At 37.4% G+C, this 18,364-nt stretch overlaps 1 protein-coding gene across 4 annotated transcripts in view; it reads left to right on the top strand.

Annotated features, from left to right (window-relative positions):
• Nucleotides 1-18,364, top strand: part of LOC139971154 (protein PALS1-like) — a 76,701-nt gene that overhangs the window by 29,525 nt on the left and 28,812 nt on the right. For all 4 annotated transcript variants that reach the window (XM_071977383.1, XM_071977385.1, XM_071977384.1 and 1 more), the window contains 3 exons: nucleotides 7,580-7,689; nucleotides 9,747-9,804; nucleotides 17,248-18,191. In XM_071977383.1, coding sequence (XP_071833484.1) covers nucleotides 7,580-7,689; nucleotides 9,747-9,804; nucleotides 17,248-18,191 — 1,112 coding nt within the window. The remainder of the gene's footprint in view (nucleotides 1-7,579; nucleotides 7,690-9,746; nucleotides 9,805-17,247; nucleotides 18,192-18,364) is intronic.

The following is an 18,364-nucleotide window of genomic DNA, read 5'->3' as shown; positions in this document are numbered from 1 at the left end:
CTACACCACCAGCATCACAGGGCTTTAGGCATGAGGGATGTTGGGGGATTGAGAGTTTGTGGGAGGGGTGGAATAATTTTAAGTAACCGCTTTGTTCTATCACAAGTCTTTGTTCAGAATAAAATAAAACTGTTAGCAAACTGCTTATCCACTAGAGAGCCTGTGTAAGAGAATGTGTAAAAGTAAGTTGGCCTGATGTTTCGATCCTAGCAGGATCAAATTCATTTTAGCCTTTGAAGAAGATCCTGCTAGAATCAAAACGTCAGGCCAACTTACTTTTACACACACAAGTCATTGTTGCTAGTGAAATCTCTGCCATATTTTTCAATGTTTAAAGATCCATCAGTTTTGTGTTCAAATTACGGTATGTGATATCAAGCCAGTGGCAATGTACCGGTGGAGATTCGCACAAAGAAAGCTTCGGCGACTTGTATTGGTGGAGCAAAAATGCTAAATTGCTGCATTAAGTGGATGCCTGATTTCATACAAAAGAGCAAGAAGTTGTTATAAATTCTGACTGGGATATCTGTTTGTTCTGATTTCCCTAGAGGATCATGAACGAAGTCCTTCAGAGCAGTCGAAATTAATTGCTCCCGTTGTCAGAATGGTCCGTTATGTTATTATTTCCTCTTTGCTCAGTCAATCATGCCAGCGGTACTATTTGAATATCTAGTTGTTTTAGTCGGCAGAGTGATATCCACTTAAGTGCTGCAATAGGAGAGTAAATGAATTCAAGATGCGTCTACTATGTAGTTCTCTCCAATCGAGTGGATCGACTCGAAATGTCACTCGCATCCAAGGGAGATGGCTAATAACGATATTAATAATAATAATAACAGTGGTAAGAGTAATGACAATAATAGTTGTAATAGCGATAATAAATTTGCACACAATTAAAGAGATTCTCCTTTGACTAGTGAATGTGCTTTCTTTAAGTTGATTTTCAAATAAAGCATAATTTTCTTCATTCCTCACTTCCCCGTCTCCTCACACAACTACTCTACTCTCACTCTACCATGTTTTAGGGCTCTTGGTGACATTTTTTAGCAGCGTCCTCTCACCGTGGCTGGTCCATTCACAGTCTACCGCCCTCTCTTCTCATTCTACCATCCAAAGCATTTGTTTGGAAGCTCTTACAAATCGTGCAGAAAATCTCACTTATCTCACTTCTCGCAACTGATTGAGATTCCTTGCCAATAATGGTGGGAGTTCCTCAGTGACCCTTCCTCCCCACCCCTTACTGCTACCTCCCAACCTTCACAAACAAATAATGGTGGGAGTTCTCAGTGACCCCTCCCTCCCCCCCAAACTGCTACCTCCCAACCTTAACAAACAAATAATGGTGGGAGTTCCTCAGTGACCCCTCCCTCCCCCACTCCCCTTACTGCTACCTCTCAACCTTAACAAACCTTTCCACACACTGTCTTACCTGAATGATCATAGGTATATGATACTAGCAGTGGAAAATGAAACAAATGTTGTGCTAACACCAGTAGAAGGATGATGTTATGGTGATTGTGTTTAACATGTATTCAGACTTACATAGATGATGTTTACTGCTATGATTTTTTATGATTGACATATCACTGACTGTCTTTGCTTCAAGATCTATATAGCCAGATCTTGGACGCTCATATTCAAAGTTGATTGAACCTTGAATTAAGACTGAATTCTGTATAAAATACTAATAAGTTGTCTTGCTATGTAAGCAAGGAAAAATATTGCTTGTTTTTACAGATGTATGAAGCAAATTTTACCTGTTGCTAGGTGATGCAATAGTAATACAGTACATGTATACAGTATTGATATAGAGTCAAATCATCATTAGTGCTTGATGAGAGGTAAAATTGTATTCGCTGTTGTTTACATGCTCATTCATACATGTACAATATAAAGCTTTGTAGTTAACTCACTGATTAGCTATGCAACACTGTATGTGTATCTCACTTGATATATAACTGCCTTGTAACACACAGCCTTTGAAACACACAAACCAACTCTTTTCTTTGCACCAATACCTTAAAAAAAAAGATCAATAAAATTGGGGGAAAAAGTCAATATCCAATATATGGTATACTTGACATTCATTAGTGTGACAAGGCTTTTTAATTCTAGTTTACGATATCTTATATCCTGTTTACACTGAAGTTTGTGTTTGCCTCCCTCAAATTGCATTTTGTAATTTATATGATTGGCAAATTGGTTTCTGAGAGGGTGAGAGCATTGTAGTATGTGTTTAAGGCAGTGGACTTGTACTTGTGATCTAAGATTTGCAGGTTCGAGCTCCGACCAGATCATTTATGTTTTGCCCTTGAGACAGGCTTCGGAAAATCGTAATCAGTAATCGCAGTCAGTAATCTTAACCGATTACAATCGATTACAATTTGTGAAGTAATCGTAATCGATTGACCTTCAATTGTAAGTTAATGCATTTCAATTTTTGAAATTTCCATTGATTACCCTTTTTGGCACCTACATGTATAAATGAGCTATGATGTGAGAGTGTCATTAAACCCAAACAAAAAATATTTTAAAGAAATATTGCAATTTCTGTTAAGTAGTTAAGAGCTCTGTTCATCTAAAACATATGTGGACCATCTACGCCAACGTAGAAATAGCTTGTGACCCTTAATACCCTTCACAAACAGTCAGAAAATTCATTTTGTCATTTAATGTAATCGTGATTGTAATCATGATTACATGCCTGTGTAATCGTTATAAATTACTTTGAATAATCACAATATGACTCATATCTTGTACAGCCCATCCTTACAATGACAAGTGTCCTGCCCTCTGACTCCGTAATGAGAGAAAACCCTGAGGCGTATCTCTGCAGGAAGGCACAAAGTTGTCTGGCTTTTTCTATTCGATAAATTTTGGTTTCTTTTTGCAGTTGTATATTTGAGAGATCAACTTCAGCAACTTGAGGTACTTGACTGTTGTGAACAGAACGAAGTGTCTTTTTTCGATGGGAGGAATCAAATTGCCTAAGAGAAGCTGGCTTAAACTAGGGACAATATAGGATATATTTTGATTTGTAATTGAGATAATAGCCCAAAACGGTGAAAGAGACTGATAGGTGAAGCAATAAGCTAAAAGCATTGCTTGATGGTACCATAAGTTCAGGGAAGAATACCTTGCCCAATTTCTGTCACCATGGAAACATGAATGTCACAAAGAAATGGAAATTCATCGTGCAAGTCAACATTTCTGTAAAAGGTTAGCATTTTTTATGTGTCCATGTATAGTTTCAATAACTGAGGAAATTTGGGGAAATTTAAATGTTATATTCATCTGAAGATAACAAGCTTTGATTTTTGTAAATACTGCCCTCTTGTGAGATTTTAGAGTTGCATTGTAGCAAAATTCTTCCCATTCTTAGGGGAGAAAAAGGCTTAAAGGTGATATCTTTTTCATTTGCCAACCTTGGAAGGCATGTATAATTACATTTTTTTTTAGTTAGTAGAAAATGTAAGTTTGGTATCTTTGTATGAAGAGGTGTATTGTCATAAGTTAGGCCATTACAGATAATGATCTAACATAGGATAGAGTCTCAAATAAGCTACTGTAAGGCTTTCTGATCCTTGGGTCTCTAAACTAAACTAGATAAACCCTAACATTCTAAACTAGTGTTGTGTCATTCATTCTATTTTAAGGTGTAATGTTATTGATAATGTAGTAGTGTTGACCATCTTTTGTTACCATATTTTAATAGAAAAGTAACATACTTTCTTGAGATTTAAAGGAGAAGTGAACTCACAGATTAAACCTACATAATGGAGATGTCAATGCAGAGCTAAGAAGTGAAAAGCTAAAACTTTGAATTTCTGTATGACAGAGATTATGTTTTACTTATATTCTTTCACATGTACTGAGTCTGCAAACTTGTGCAAGTCTATAAATCATAAAGTTGTTGTAAATTTAACCTAACACTGATGTTTACATTTACGGTAGTGATGAGAAAAATATTATGCAAATATAACAAGAAAAGCAAAAGTTACATGTTTTTGCCTTTTGGCATGATGACATCACATCGCACAACGATAATGTGGTGCCCCCAATGTAACATTCCAGTGATGATGTCTCCCAAACTGGACTGAATGTTTCCTTAGCTCTTTTAAGGGAGTTTTTTTGTCACAAGTATCCTTCGCCAGTAATAATCAATAAGTTGAAGATGATGGTTTGGTTTGTATTTGTTATAACACCGACTGAAACAATCGTACATTTACATTACAAGCTCAAGTATATATGTGTATCTTCTTCCTCTCTGTAGGTTTAGTACCATTGGTATATCTGAATAGATATGTACACATGTATATACTGTGTGACTTAATAGATGACTTAATAGATACTAGGGGTTTAATACCATTGGTATATCTTTCCTAGGTTAATTCACGCCAGCAGCCATGGTCTCTGATAATGCGTTTTAATATAATTTGTTCATTCTGCTGTAGCGTATGCTAACATTTGAGTTCATCTCGTGTGCCCTATAAACTGGCCATGTGTTCTCAAGTTGGTAATTAAGTTGGTAACATGTGTAGGCAGCATTCTACCCGGGGATAACCATGGTGTGACTGAACTCTCTTCCATGAGGTAAAATGTAAAATTCCACCTTAAGGCAAGTTTTTCGGTTTGGTTCTTGAATTTCATCAAACTCAGTATTTCTTAAAAGTAAAATTGCAATGAATCAACTAAGAACCTCCCACCCCCTCCCCTCCGCTCCCCTACCCTCCCCTCAACAAAGAATCAACTAAGATCCTCCCACCCCCTCCCCTTCTGCTCCCCTCCCCTCCCCTCAAAAAAGTCAATGTTAACGAGAATTTGAATAATTAATTTGGTTTGATTCTCATATAATAGATACTTGTTCATAAATAAGTGTTATCACATTCATAAGGCATATCAGAATGTTGTTTTTCTCCATATTTGAATTGGTGCTTTGACAAATCAAGATATTATCTTAAATTTTAATGTTAATTCAGTATTGAGCATAGCATTAAAATGATGACCAAATTCAATTCAACAAACTTGCTTTGAAAGGAAACTATGTTTCTGCATACTAGTATGGAATCATTACCTGTCAGTACTCAAACTTTCTTGATTATGTCTGGTTTTCTGTCTGGTAAGACATGATCCTAAACTAAAACTCACCTACAATTATCAATATTTGATGATATGAAGGAGTTGTAATTGCTCAGCAGGATTTGAATGGGATAGAACTAATTAAATATGTGGTAAATAATATTAAAGCTGCCTGCCTTAATTCAGATTGTTATGCCACAGTAGGGGTGATATATTTGGCCCGTCTCATCAAAATTTGTCTTGATACACATGTACTGTACTGAGTATGATAATTTTTGTTTTGCTTTTGGTTTTTTTGTGAACTAAAAACAATTATTCACTCTGCCTGTCTTTGTGTCCATTTAGGAACAGTCAGTAGTTAAAGCCAAGTATCCAACTCAGTTGTTTTTGATGATGTAAGAAGGGAAAAGATGGAGGTAGGGGAGAGGGGAAGGGAATTAAAGTGGATTAGTAAGGACAGAGTACATGTATAATAACTTATTACCTGTAAATTTTCTAAATCCATTTTTGACAACCTTCCATACCATTTTAGTCACAATAGCGGATTAGAAAACGCACAAATTTTCACACATATCATGATCCAGTTGTTTGGTCAGGCCAATTACCACCATTTTATGAAAATCTTCCTTGCTGGTATTTTCCAGTTTCTTCCTCAGTGTTTTTATGTCTAGGTTATTATTGTTTGTTTATTTATTTATATATTTTTTGCTACCTTTAATCCTCACATTTCTTGTTATGATCTGGCTGTTAACATATTTAATGAGATAGCTGGTTTTTAATGCTCTTGGTTCAATGTATGTGCTACTTGATCCCCTTCCTGATAATGGTGAGACCTTTGACTTAATCTTGTAACTTTTATAGCTTTGATCTCTAGACCTCCTTACCCCCAGCCACAAATATAAAATATCTATGGAATGTCAAGTAACTTCTTCAGTTGGCAATGAAACAAGGTTGGTGTGAATGATGATGTAGGTACCGGTGGTGTTGTGTGACTAAGACCCAACTGCACTTACTGCACACAGTTCACATAGCTAAGAGCTTAAACTACTGATTCAGTTAATCAAAGAAAGGAGAGGGCTAGGGGTTGGAGGAAGGATTAATTTGTGCAACTATTTCAGTCTGTTGCTCGAAGAAAAATGACATCCGTTTTAGTGGGGAGGCACAAAAAGACAATTACAAGGTAGTCTGTGTGGGCCCCTGCCCCATGAGGAGATGGTGCTAAGTGTGAGAACCAACAGTAGCAGATCAAGTCAGTGCATGTAGGAGACTATTATGCCTGTTCACAAGTAGTACATTACCATACCAGTGGTATCAGCTTTGTTTAAGGTTTTTTTGTGTGTCAAAGATATGGCCTCTAATTGTTAACATTTAGTACAGTACATGCTACACTGTCTGGAGTTGTAGAAAATTGAAATATTTCAAGTTTGAAATTTACTTGGGATGTCTCTGACATTGTTAGTACTTTTCTTTGGAAATGAGTGGGGGAACAAATGTTTCTTCTTGAGATTGAAAGAGACTGAGGCAAGGGCAAGGATGCCTGTTGATCCCATATGTTGCTATGATATTAAATCACAGAAGATGGAATGTAATGATAGTGTGTGACCTGCCAAAGATCATTTTGGTGATATGGAAGGATGTTATTCTAAATGCAACACATTGGTGAAAAAGTTTTGTAGTACTGAGTAACACATTTTCAGTCTTCCTAACTTGTCCTCACAAAATCATTGCATATTTGCTAATATGTCTATTACAAAAATTGTTATCCTTCACATTCAATCAAACAAAAGTTGTTTGAAACATTGGATTTTTCAATCCTCCTATATCATAATGACATAGAATGTCAAGTATGTAATCTGGATCTGGAGTGATACTACTCAACTCCTCTAAAAGGGGTAAAACGAGTAGGGTGGTGCAGTCTTGTTTATGCTGTGATTGGTTTCTGGCTGTAGTGTTGGGCGACAGCCGCTTTAAAGTTATCCTTGTCCTCGATTTCTTTGATGTGTTGTGGGAGGGCGTTCCAGTCTATTAGAGTTTTTGGCATGAATGAGAATTTTAAACAGTTTTTGTTGCAGGGAATTTGAATGTAAGATCCGTGTCTTGAAGAGCGGACGACCGGGCGCAGAATTGTTTGCGTTGGTATGGCAAGGCGACCCGATTGGGCTTGGTGTAATATGGAGACCCTAGTCACTCTTCTTCTTTCCTCCAACGGTTCCCATTTCAGTTTTTGTTTCATGTGTGACACACTGCTTGTCCTTCTGTAATCAGCGGTTACGAACCGAGCACCCCTGTTTTGAACGGATTCTAGTTTCTGTTTGAGTTCTTTGGTTCTTTGGTAATGGCAGTTAGAACTGTCCAAACGAATTGTTGGAGGACTACCAAAAAAACGAAAACCCCACAATGGAAACTGATCTAAGCTAGTCAGTGTCAAGTGCTTGGCAGACTATTAACTCTGAGTTTTTGAGTTTCTAAACTTCCGTGCTTCTTCGTTTCCTTACTCCAGGTTCTCCTGCCGACAGAGCCGATCTTGAAGTCGGAGACGAGATCATAGAAGTCAACGGTAACACTTTAGAGAGTGCGACACATGCAGAGGTTATAACTCACATCCAACAGGTTAGTTCCCATATCTGGTGCATTACAGGATAGGGGCAGGCATGTGGGCAGGATTGTAAAATTGCCACTGAAAAGGAATCTTGAGTGCAAAGATGTTTTGTAGAGGTGTGTATGGTTTGTAAGAATCCTAAATGCACAACTAATTGCCTTTGATATGTTTTAATAGCCCTTTTTGCAACCTTCTGTTAAATCATTTCAGTTGTAATATTAATTAAACCCATATGGTATTCCATATAGTATCCCATATAGTAAACCCATATAGTAACCCATATCATAAACCCATATATTAAACCCAAAAACCCAAAACACCAAACCCAAGTAAACCCATATAGTAAACCCATATCCCATGTATCCCATATAATAAACCCATAAAGTATCAGTTTGATTTGTGTGCAAAGTCATTTTGTCTGTTTCTACATCTCTTTCTCTTGTTTTCTCTTCTCAATCTCCTCCGCTTTCCCATGATGCAGTTCTCACAACGAAACTGTATCAAGTACATATGAGCTAAGCCATTAATGATTATTAAAATGCAATTTATCCAGGGGCAACTCTGTGGTCTATCTTAACTGTATTACCTGATTACTGTTACATACGTAGGCCTCTATCTTTAAAAGGGTCCCTCAACATACTGACAGACAAACACCATGTGGGATGTTTGTAGCCTTGTAAAATAATACTGGAGATGGTCAGGCATTGTTACTGTATTCCACTGCACACCTGATCAAACTTGATCTCTTACTCAAATTCCACAGTTTGGTTTTTCCCAAGGTTTTGAAAATATTAGTGTCCCCAGGGTCTTGTTTGTATTGCAACACCTTGTCCTGTTGATGACCTGTCATGACCCAATAGGTCAGCTTTACTCTCTGTGGGATTTGAGATTTCGGATTCCATTAGGGATGAGTCAGTTGAAATACTAGCCGGTTTCAAGTCACATTCTGTGTTGAATCTGTGTTTACCATACCTGAACACATCTCAGATGGGATGGTAGTCTGCCAAAATCTGCTTGGAACAATGAAATTGAGGAGTAAATTTAAATGTTTTGCAAAACATTTACATGGTTTTGTAATACCCCAGTTTGGTTTTAGTGTATTGGACTACAATAGTTTTTAACTGGTGTATTAGGAGCAGCTATGTATCTCTTAATCAGACTGAATGGTATGCAGTTCTGGTATTAACATTCTTGCACTGCCCCATCATGTGACCCCTCTCTGATATCATCACCTTCTTCCTTCCAAATCTACCATTCAAAAGATCTACATCATATTCCTGCAAAGTTTTTGTGGAAAATCTGTAACTTACTAACCTGGTGAAACCTGTATGGCAGTTAACCTGCAATTGGATGCATGAACCAGTTCTAGTCAAAGAGTTGTGTGCTGAAGGGAGAACTTTTGACACCTGTGCATACTTATTATCTGTTTCCTTAAAAGTCAATTTGCTCCTTCAAAGATCTTGGTTAGATTGCAAGCCTGGAAATCCAAGTGATAGCAAACTTATTGATGATTTGTATAGTTAATATCAAACAGCGGCTGGTTTGAATCAAATTAGCTGACACTGCATCAGAATTTGATTTTGATGATTTGTATTATCCTTGCAAAGAGGAAGATTTGAGGGTCTCAATTTGGAACTATTCCAGAGTAACTCCAGACTAGTTTGATTCTGTAGATCTATAATACTGTGTGAAATGGAAATAGTAAACATGCAATGGCCCTACCATGTGCACTTGAAATTATGGGATAAAACTATCCTTTCACCAGCCATTGGTACTAATTGGTTTGGAGCAGGGGGGTGGGAGGGGGGATTAGCTGAACACCTAAATGATACCCGGTGTAATCGTTGTGTGTATACAACAAACAGTTTAGATGGTTGATATATATATTTATACTATAAAATCTGATTTTAGTTGACACTGAGTTAATTAATGAGGAAAAAATTTTCCTCATAAAAAACACAGCTCATAGTATTGTTTGAATGAGGTGACATTGCTCTACTCTGTATATATTTTTTCCCATTTACAGTGAAGAAATAACCTATTTTTCCCCCTTTCACTTACTTTTCAGTGTGTTAAGTCCAGGACTATTTGTCTGAGAGTGAAAAGAAAATCTATGAGTGAAGCAGGTAAGTCATGTACCCTCAGTTTTGCTTCTTGTGTGAGATTTGTTAACATGAATGTTTGCTATGGCGGCCGATATTATCATATCTAATAACTTTCTTGTTAATTTCAGTTGTGTTGAAGGTGTAAGTAACCTTTGATTTATTAGATTATGTAAGACAAAAAGAACAAGCTGGACTCTATTCACTACACTCCAGTCTCAACTTCTTTTATAAATGACAGTACTATGTTGTGGTTACATACATGGTCCTTATCATTTCTAGCCTACATGGCACTTTTGTATTTTTTTCATGACTTCAAAGTGTTTGTATGGAAACTGTAATAAGCAAAATGGACCTGGAACGAGGACGGGGAGATGGGCGGGGGGGTTTGGTGGGGGCTAGGGGGGTGTAAACATGAATTTTTTAAAGTTATGTAAGGACATGCAACAAGTTTCGCTCAAGTTCCGGCAGAATGCAGGATTTGTATCTATGTGTAACCTTGAAAGAATGCAGTTCCTGTTTAAAAGCTGCACTCCTTAATAAACTCGTTGTATAGTTACTCATCCTTGACTTATGTGTAGGTTGTACCATCAACAGTTGCTCTTTTATCTTTGGTAAGTTGTACAAGCTGGGATCTCCACTCATTGTTTTCCTAGTGACTCAAGTAAATAAAAGCAAGAAGAAAAAAATGAATAGAAAAGTGACTCAAGTAAACTCTCCAAGACTATGTCAATCTATAATGATTCTTTTGTTATTGTGGTTAAGGTTGGATAATAGCATGGAGGGGACAATAGTGCTTTGTGAAACAACAACATTGTGTTATATTCTAGATGGCTGTCACTTTTTATATTTTAAGCCGGTCTGTTCTGCACTCGAAAATTCATACCTGTTTGATTAAATCAAGTAGTCCAAAGGATGGGCTCATCTTGGAAGTTTTGAATTTGCTTTTACATACCTTAACTATATGGGAAATTGGTTTCTTTGGCTTTAGAGGTTTGCATCCTGTGTGCATGCTTACAGCTGATTGGCTGTTAAATGATCACCACAACAATCTGATTTCAATTTAGACCACAGGTGCTAATCATGATCAGCATTGCTTTCCATAATGTATATAATTATGTATCAGTGTAGGTTGCACTGTAGGAGAGGTTCACTGGTCTGTACATGTACACAAAATAATTTAATTTTCCCCGAAGTCATTCGGATCGCTCTTCAAGGTAATTGATACTGTTATTGTGGTTCATGATGGTAAAATTTATGTACAATGACCAAAAGTGTGTTACTTGATGTTCTTACTGTCCAGTTTATCCTCAGACATTGAGGAAGGGTTACAGTTAAATGTCTCATTGAAAAGGGAACAAACTCAGTCTAGCCAAGTAGACTTTCATTGATATAATGCATTGAATAGTGGAAAGTGCTAAATGACAGTAGTGTCTGTCCCAATACTTATATTCAAAACATAGACTGTCATGAATATATTGTAGCCATATGTGGCATTGCCAGTGCATTGATATTTGCTATATGTCACAGGATTTCTGTACATGGGACAATTAGCCACAAAGTCTGTATCTATCTTCTGTTAATTTTGGTGTTAAAATATTCAAAGGAAGTCCGCCTTAAAATCCAGTCTGAGATATTCTCATGGTGACAGAATTTTTTTGGCTCAGAAGTAGTTACTGAAAGGTTAAAAGGCAAGATTGGCAAGATTCAAACGTTCACCTGTCACCAAAATTCTTTCTTCCATTGTTATTTGGTCATTACTGCTTCAAGTCACAGAACTGGTTAGTTTCACATTACTTTGGTTTTCAACAGAAAAATAAATAAACGAGTGAAATTTTGTTTTCTGGTATTGCTATGTAAAATAAGAGTAATAAAAGTGTAAAGATGTCTAACAGTGTTTTGTTACTCAGCAATCACAGTAGTTATAGGAGTCTAAATTCAGAACCTTCCAAACAGCTATTCAAAATTAGAACAATAAATTTTTTCCCTGTGAATATAATTTGAGTAAAGGTGATCATACTTATTGAAATAGACATGCAATATAAAACTAAACAGTGAATTTTTCCGTCTGCTTTGAAAGTAAACATTTCCAATGGCAAAGAAAATGTCAACATATTTTTGTGTAAATGATACTGTGCTTCTCAAGGGCATTAACTGTTTCAGTATTGCCAGCTGAAAATTCATCCTTGTGTAACTCTATATTTTATGAGTCAGCTCATGAAACCACTCCAAACTTATGTACTGACTAAATATAATAATAGCCTGTAAGTGTGTCTCTACTGCAAACCAGTTCCCAACTCTTGTAAACTACCAACTGATTCCAAAGTCCCATTGTACAGTAAAAATCTGCTTCTTTTGCCCCAAAAGAAAAATCCAAATTGCCCCGCACACTGCACAATGGAAGAACCCACTTTGGATCAGGTATGTGTGGAATGTGGCTACATGTAGGGTCAGTGCCTGTGTAGAAAGAGGCACAGGTTTGTGATCTGTGCTTTCTAAGCTTGCCCATGATTAAACTCAACAAATGCTCACTGTAAGGTGACTCTGTGCCTCAAGCAGCAGGTACTTGCAGAGTTGGACAAAAACATAAACAACCGAGAAATCATTTCTGTGGGATCATTTTATGGAATATATTTGGAATAACTTTACAAAAATCAGTGACAACGTTGAAAGTTACTCAACTGGAAGTTTTTTTTAAGTTTGATTTTTAATTCTGTACCGTGGGATACTAGGTAAGTTCTGTACTGTGTGTGTAGCAGCACTGGTGAGTTAGGTGCACCTGACAGAGATAGATGCTAGTGAACTGCATTGTGTATTGTTTGAGGTTTTATGGAAAATAGTAGGCCTGCCAACATTCCATAGAGATTAGCTGGTCTTGTTGTGTGTTGCAAGTGGTTGAATATTATCACAGTGTGTGTGTGTGTGTAGTACTTCAGAAGCTGTATAGCACCAAGTGTATTGAGTGGATCACTTCATCAGAAAGCTAATGCCTAAAGGCTCGTTTAGAGATTTGTATTTGAATTGAGTCGTGAATCTGGCTGTGGGGTTCCTACCACTGCTTAATGCTATTGAGACTTAAGCTTATAACTGCAGTTATAGTGTTCTATTGGAATTGTACAATACTGAGAATATTTTTCATGTCAAACATGAACAGGCCACATTTGGAATGCCTAAAAGGACGGTAATTTGTTGTTGATCAGACTCTTTGTGAATCTATTTTGTGAAGTTCTTGGAGGTAGATGTTGAAGATGAATAATTTGTGAGTAAAGACAGTATTAGTGCTAATTAGTTATTAATGATGAATACATGTAGGTTTACTGTGTTGTAAGGATATTGATAGTATTATCAGTGGGTAGAACTGTGTGTCTATGAATCATTTTATGGAGTTATAATAGTAATTGCAGTACATTTGCTAAACTGAGAACTGCAAAGAGTATTTGTCAATAGAATCAAAATTAAGTTTGAAATTCCTACAAAAGTACATTTATGCCTTCATGATAGCCACACTTCTTTTGGAAGCATCATTATTATTTGTCAAGTTCTGTATGATATTTTATGATACTAAGGAGCCACATGCTTATGTAGTAGAAACTTCATAGCTTGACACTTACGCTTCATGTCAGGTTCGCAAACAAATTCACACTGTTAGGACTTTTACTGTAGTTCACTTTGGAAGACCATTTCAGATGTGGGAAAACCATTGGTTACTCCTAGTTGTAAAACCCACCTTACTTACCCTAGGCCGGCAAGGATGTAACCCACACAACCTCCCAGATGATAGGTTTTATTACTTCTAATGCCACTGCCCTCAGTGCCTCACTGGCTTCATAGGAAGGGATATATCCTACTTTGTTGTTTCATGGGGAGGTGGGGGGGGGGCAGTGTAGCTTCTCCTGGTTTGACATAATGTGATGTTGCCATGCAGTACAGAGAATGCTCCTACTCTTCTGTACCCATTAACAGTCACTGATTTAGTAGGAATCTTAATCCAAGCATACATGTTTTAACAGGAAAAATAAGGGGGGGGGGTGGGGATGCAACAACAATACAAAGTTACTTTTTCATGGCATTTAATCACTAATTGATACATTTCAAGTTGATGTTGAAGCTATTTCCCCGTTGTTTGTTTTTGTAATCGATTGGGAAATTACATTTGACTCAAGAAAACAAGCTATACAAGCCAAATACTTAAGTAGCAAGGTAATTACCAAAATGAACCTTGTTCCAAGGTATTTCAGCGAATTAAAGGATTAAAGGGATGATACAGGAAAGTTTTCAGGTTTTTGATGAGATTTTGTGCCAGCAGTTGTTTCTTCTATATATTTAGGTTTTTTGGCTAACGGTTACTATATAATCATCATTGAATATGCCAAGAATTGTGACTAGCATTGTACAGTCTTGAAATTTTATACCAGTTAATTCATTCATGTTGTGAATTAAATTTAGATCAGTTGATTTAAAGTGGAAAAAATTTACTTCAGATACATCAATATACTTGAAAGCTCCACTTTGGCTGGAATTTGCAATTACCACATTCTGATAGTATGATACTCAAAATTGTTTTAAAAGGAAAGATGAGGTTTTAACTGAAAATGCAATCTGTTTATGTGAGTTTACCAAACCGCTGTTAGGAATCATCAAATTATTAAGACATCGATATTATAGGTTTGTTATTAAAACCTTCAAATAACCCTCAACTAAGAAGGTATTGAAGTAAAATATCATTACAGTAGCTAAGGCCCCGGGCCCTGTGGCACAACAACAGTGATATATATTAGTGGGAAGTCCCGCTTACTTTGGAATAGCTATTTCAGATGATGTGGTGTAGTAACAAGTAGGACGGAAATGGGGATGGGACACTGCAGTGACTGCATTGACTCACCAACATACTGTAGATATATATACTTGGTAGTTTGCATATATAGAATAAAGTAGTATTTGTAATGGAGTGAGTCCTAATGGACCTTACAAGTGGAATATCGTCAAACTGGTCTATGTAGTTTGTTTACATAGAAAACACTGTATTAACAGTGATGTTATTTGTAACACACTTCCACAGTTACTTTGGAATAGTAATTTCAGATAATATGTGGTGTACCAACAAGGAGGGCGAAAATTGGGTATTGGACACTTTAGTGACTTTATTGACTCACTAACATAGAGACACAAATAGGCGACCAGATATACTGTACTTGGTAGCTTGCATATATTATAATATTTGTACTATCTAGAGAGAATCTGATGGTAAGTGGAATATTGTCAAACAGGTCTATGTGATTTACATACAAACATACTGTATTTAAAGTGATGTTATTTCTGACACACTTTCCCTGTACAATAAGTCTGTCTACAACTTGTAAAATAACCTCTTCCTGAAGTCAAATATGAGTCAGATAACCTTTAGGAATGTTACTGGAGCTTTTTCCATCTGTCATTGTGTAAGTTCTGGAGATCTCGGACCACTCTGAATTTAACTGGCTCTGACAATCAGTGGTTTAAATTGCTCCCTGCTGGAATAGACATCTCAAGTATGCCTCAACATGGACTCAGATGTGCTGGAATTTGTGGAATGAATATTATGAGGTTTTACTAAGTAAATACTACTACATGGTGAAAGCTTAGTTCTAATGAGCAGAGAGTCATAGACCTTACAGTGTCATCAGGTGAATCAGTCTTTCTTGTCTTGAAAGTCTGCTGAGTTCATACCATTTTACAAAATATTTATAGTCAGGCATAGTCAGGATTAACAAGGGGGGGAGGGGGAGGGGGTTGAGATAGAGCTACAACCCCTGGGTCCCCTAGGGTCAACTATGGGAATGCGGGGGGGGGAAAGGGATCTGGAATGCAGTATAAAGAGAAATGTATTCTCATGTTTCGTAATAGAGTCAAGTTTGGAATTTAAAAAAAAAAATCAAAAGCTGGCCTGTGACATTGTGCTTAACATTGTGACCTTGAAGGTCATGGAGGTCATCACCTCCATTGCCGAAACAGTCTGTTTACGATTTGGTGGGGAATGTGAAGGAATTCCTAACAGATAGTTTTGAAAATCCGTTTTAACTTTTTTTAAAGGCATGTTTGTGTCTGGAAAATGTTAAGTTCCATTAGTTGCTGTCAAATGTTTCTCTCCAGAACTTGTTTTTGTCCCTTCTTTCCATCAAGAGCCTTTTCTGCCGACTTTGAATAGAATTAGATCCGGAATACTTGACGTCATTCTCTCTTGTCTGTAAGAACTAAGAAGTGTCATCATATAATCGCAGAGAATTCATGAGTTTAACCGTTAATGGTTGCTCTGCTATTATTAGCAGTATTACGTGCCAGATCTTGTTCATGTAATGGAAACTTGACGACCGTTTCTCGTTGAAAGATGACAGAGTATGCCGTTTTCACCTCTTCTCCCTCAGATTAATCGCAGTCATTTAGGGCCAGTGATTGATTCATGCGTAACTACCGACAACCTTCTGCATTTTCCCCCCCTTTTTGTTGTTGAAAAATCAATGCCATTTCTGCCTCAAGCTTCGAGATTTACTGTTATTATATATTAGCTAGAAATAGTACGTTACAGGTGCATGATACACAAAGATGAGGACAGAGTCAGGGTAAGGGTTAGGCCAATGCCATAAGAGAAGAAGGAACGAGAGAAAAGGAACATCGTTTATTGTCACATGTAACAAACTTGCAAAGTTTTCTCTCCTGTTTCCATCTTTAGCATTTGATTGTTTTGACGATGTCCTCTAGATTAGAATGCTTTTCCTTAAAGGAGTCCATCATACTTGTCTACCATTTAATCGTGATGCAACTATTCCACTTGGTGTCTAATTTTTTATCTAACTGTGAGCTTTAGCATGGTTTATTTATGAGCTTGTTATATCCCTAAATTCATTTTAAATGTTAAACTGTTCAACCTTTATTTTTACTTTGTTGTACATTAACTTCTGTGGTTTTACCTAGAACAGTTGAAAACCAATTGTGTATGCATGTGTGTTTGAACAGTATACACTTAACTGTGATATTGGCTAGTAAACGCGGAAACTCATTTCATTCATTGGTACATACATGTACAGTAATATTGAAGCTTACTGTATCTGACCAGTACAGGTCACCTGATGACAATTGTCAGCCTTATTGAAAGTGAACATCAGGAAGCTATTTCTGTCCAGAAATGGCCAGCCATAGATCTACCACTCCTATAATGTATAATGTGGCATTGCCTGAGTTGTGAATACTGATTACCTGACTGCTAACTCAGATAATAAGTGTATGAAAGTATCAGGATGCATTTTGCTGTAGACTTTCTTTCTCTTCAGATATAATTAAATGTTTTGTCACACAAGATCTCTTTTGTCCTATGTTTTTGACCAAGGAAATGTCTACCTGTTTGAACGACCTACAAATATCTATTGTTAGCTAAAATTTAATATCTTTGTGTCATCAATTCTTAAATATCCCTATTACTGTCCTTGATTTCAGATCTAGAGAACCATAGATTAAAGGAAGCCTACGTGGTAGCTAACGAAGAACAGGCCAAGGCTAAACTGAACGGAATAGCGTCGCAGAAGAACGTGGAAGCTATCGATCTAGCCACGTATACGAACAATAAAGAGATCCACATTCCAGAAACAAACGGTCATGTTGAAAAGGAAGAGTTTGTTGTGGAGCATGGAGAACCGGTCCTTGAGGCTTCTCCATTGCGAGTGCATGCTGATTTAGAAGAGGGGTTACTTACGGCAACAAACGATCCTTCTTTACATGCCCCCCCGTACGAGGAGGAACCACTGGCTGAATCAGTTCAGGTGGTGAAACGGGACAGCACGGTAAACATTCAGGAGCGGCTGAGTCAACTCTTCCCCCAGGATACGTTTAGGATTGACGATCCGCCAGGGGATCAGATGGTAGCGACAGTTGGAGGAGACGGCCCAGATCTGCATTTTTCTGATTTAGAGACTTTTTCTATCGATTCCAGCCACCAGTCGTCTGACCCAGATACCTCAGAATTTGTAAGAGAGCAATCCGTGAGACAGAATGTTGTAACGTCGTCAAATTTGCCCGCTATAAATTTTGACGATCTTCTTCAAGAGAGTAGCCAATCACCATCCCAAGCGAGAAAAGCTGCCCAGGAGTCTGATCGGATGACTTCGAACAATGCAAACATGGCAGCGGTGACCCCCGAAAAGACTCCTTCCAGGCGGCCCGTGAGGGAGGTGGCAGTGGACTGTCCCGCTAACTTTGTGGCAGCTAGCGGAATGAAAAACCCTCCAAATAATTACCACGGAGTCAACGGTCAAGCCACCATGAATGGACCCACCAGGGTCAATGGGATCGAGACAATACCCAACAACCATACGAATGGTGAAGCTAATAAAGTAGGAAAACCAAAGGAAAATAACCACTTCAAAGTAAACAACTTTACCAAGGTAAGGAACTACTGTATGAGCCAGACCGTATATCATACAACCTCTTGCAACTGGTATATTTGTTTCGAAAACTTAAAGGCTGTTTTCACGTCATGGAAGATAGAATCATCGTTGGGGATGTGAGCTGTTAAACTTGGGTTGGTGGGCTTAAATTTAAGGCTCACTACAAATAG

Source organism: Apostichopus japonicus, chromosome 8, assembly GCF_037975245.1.
Source record: "Apostichopus japonicus isolate 1M-3 chromosome 8, ASM3797524v1, whole genome shotgun sequence".
NCBI lineage: Eukaryota > Metazoa > Echinodermata > Holothuroidea > Aspidochirotida > Stichopodidae > Apostichopus > Apostichopus japonicus.
The sequence above is the reverse complement of the archived record's forward strand: the minus strand, read 5'-3'. Positions and strand labels throughout refer to the sequence as shown.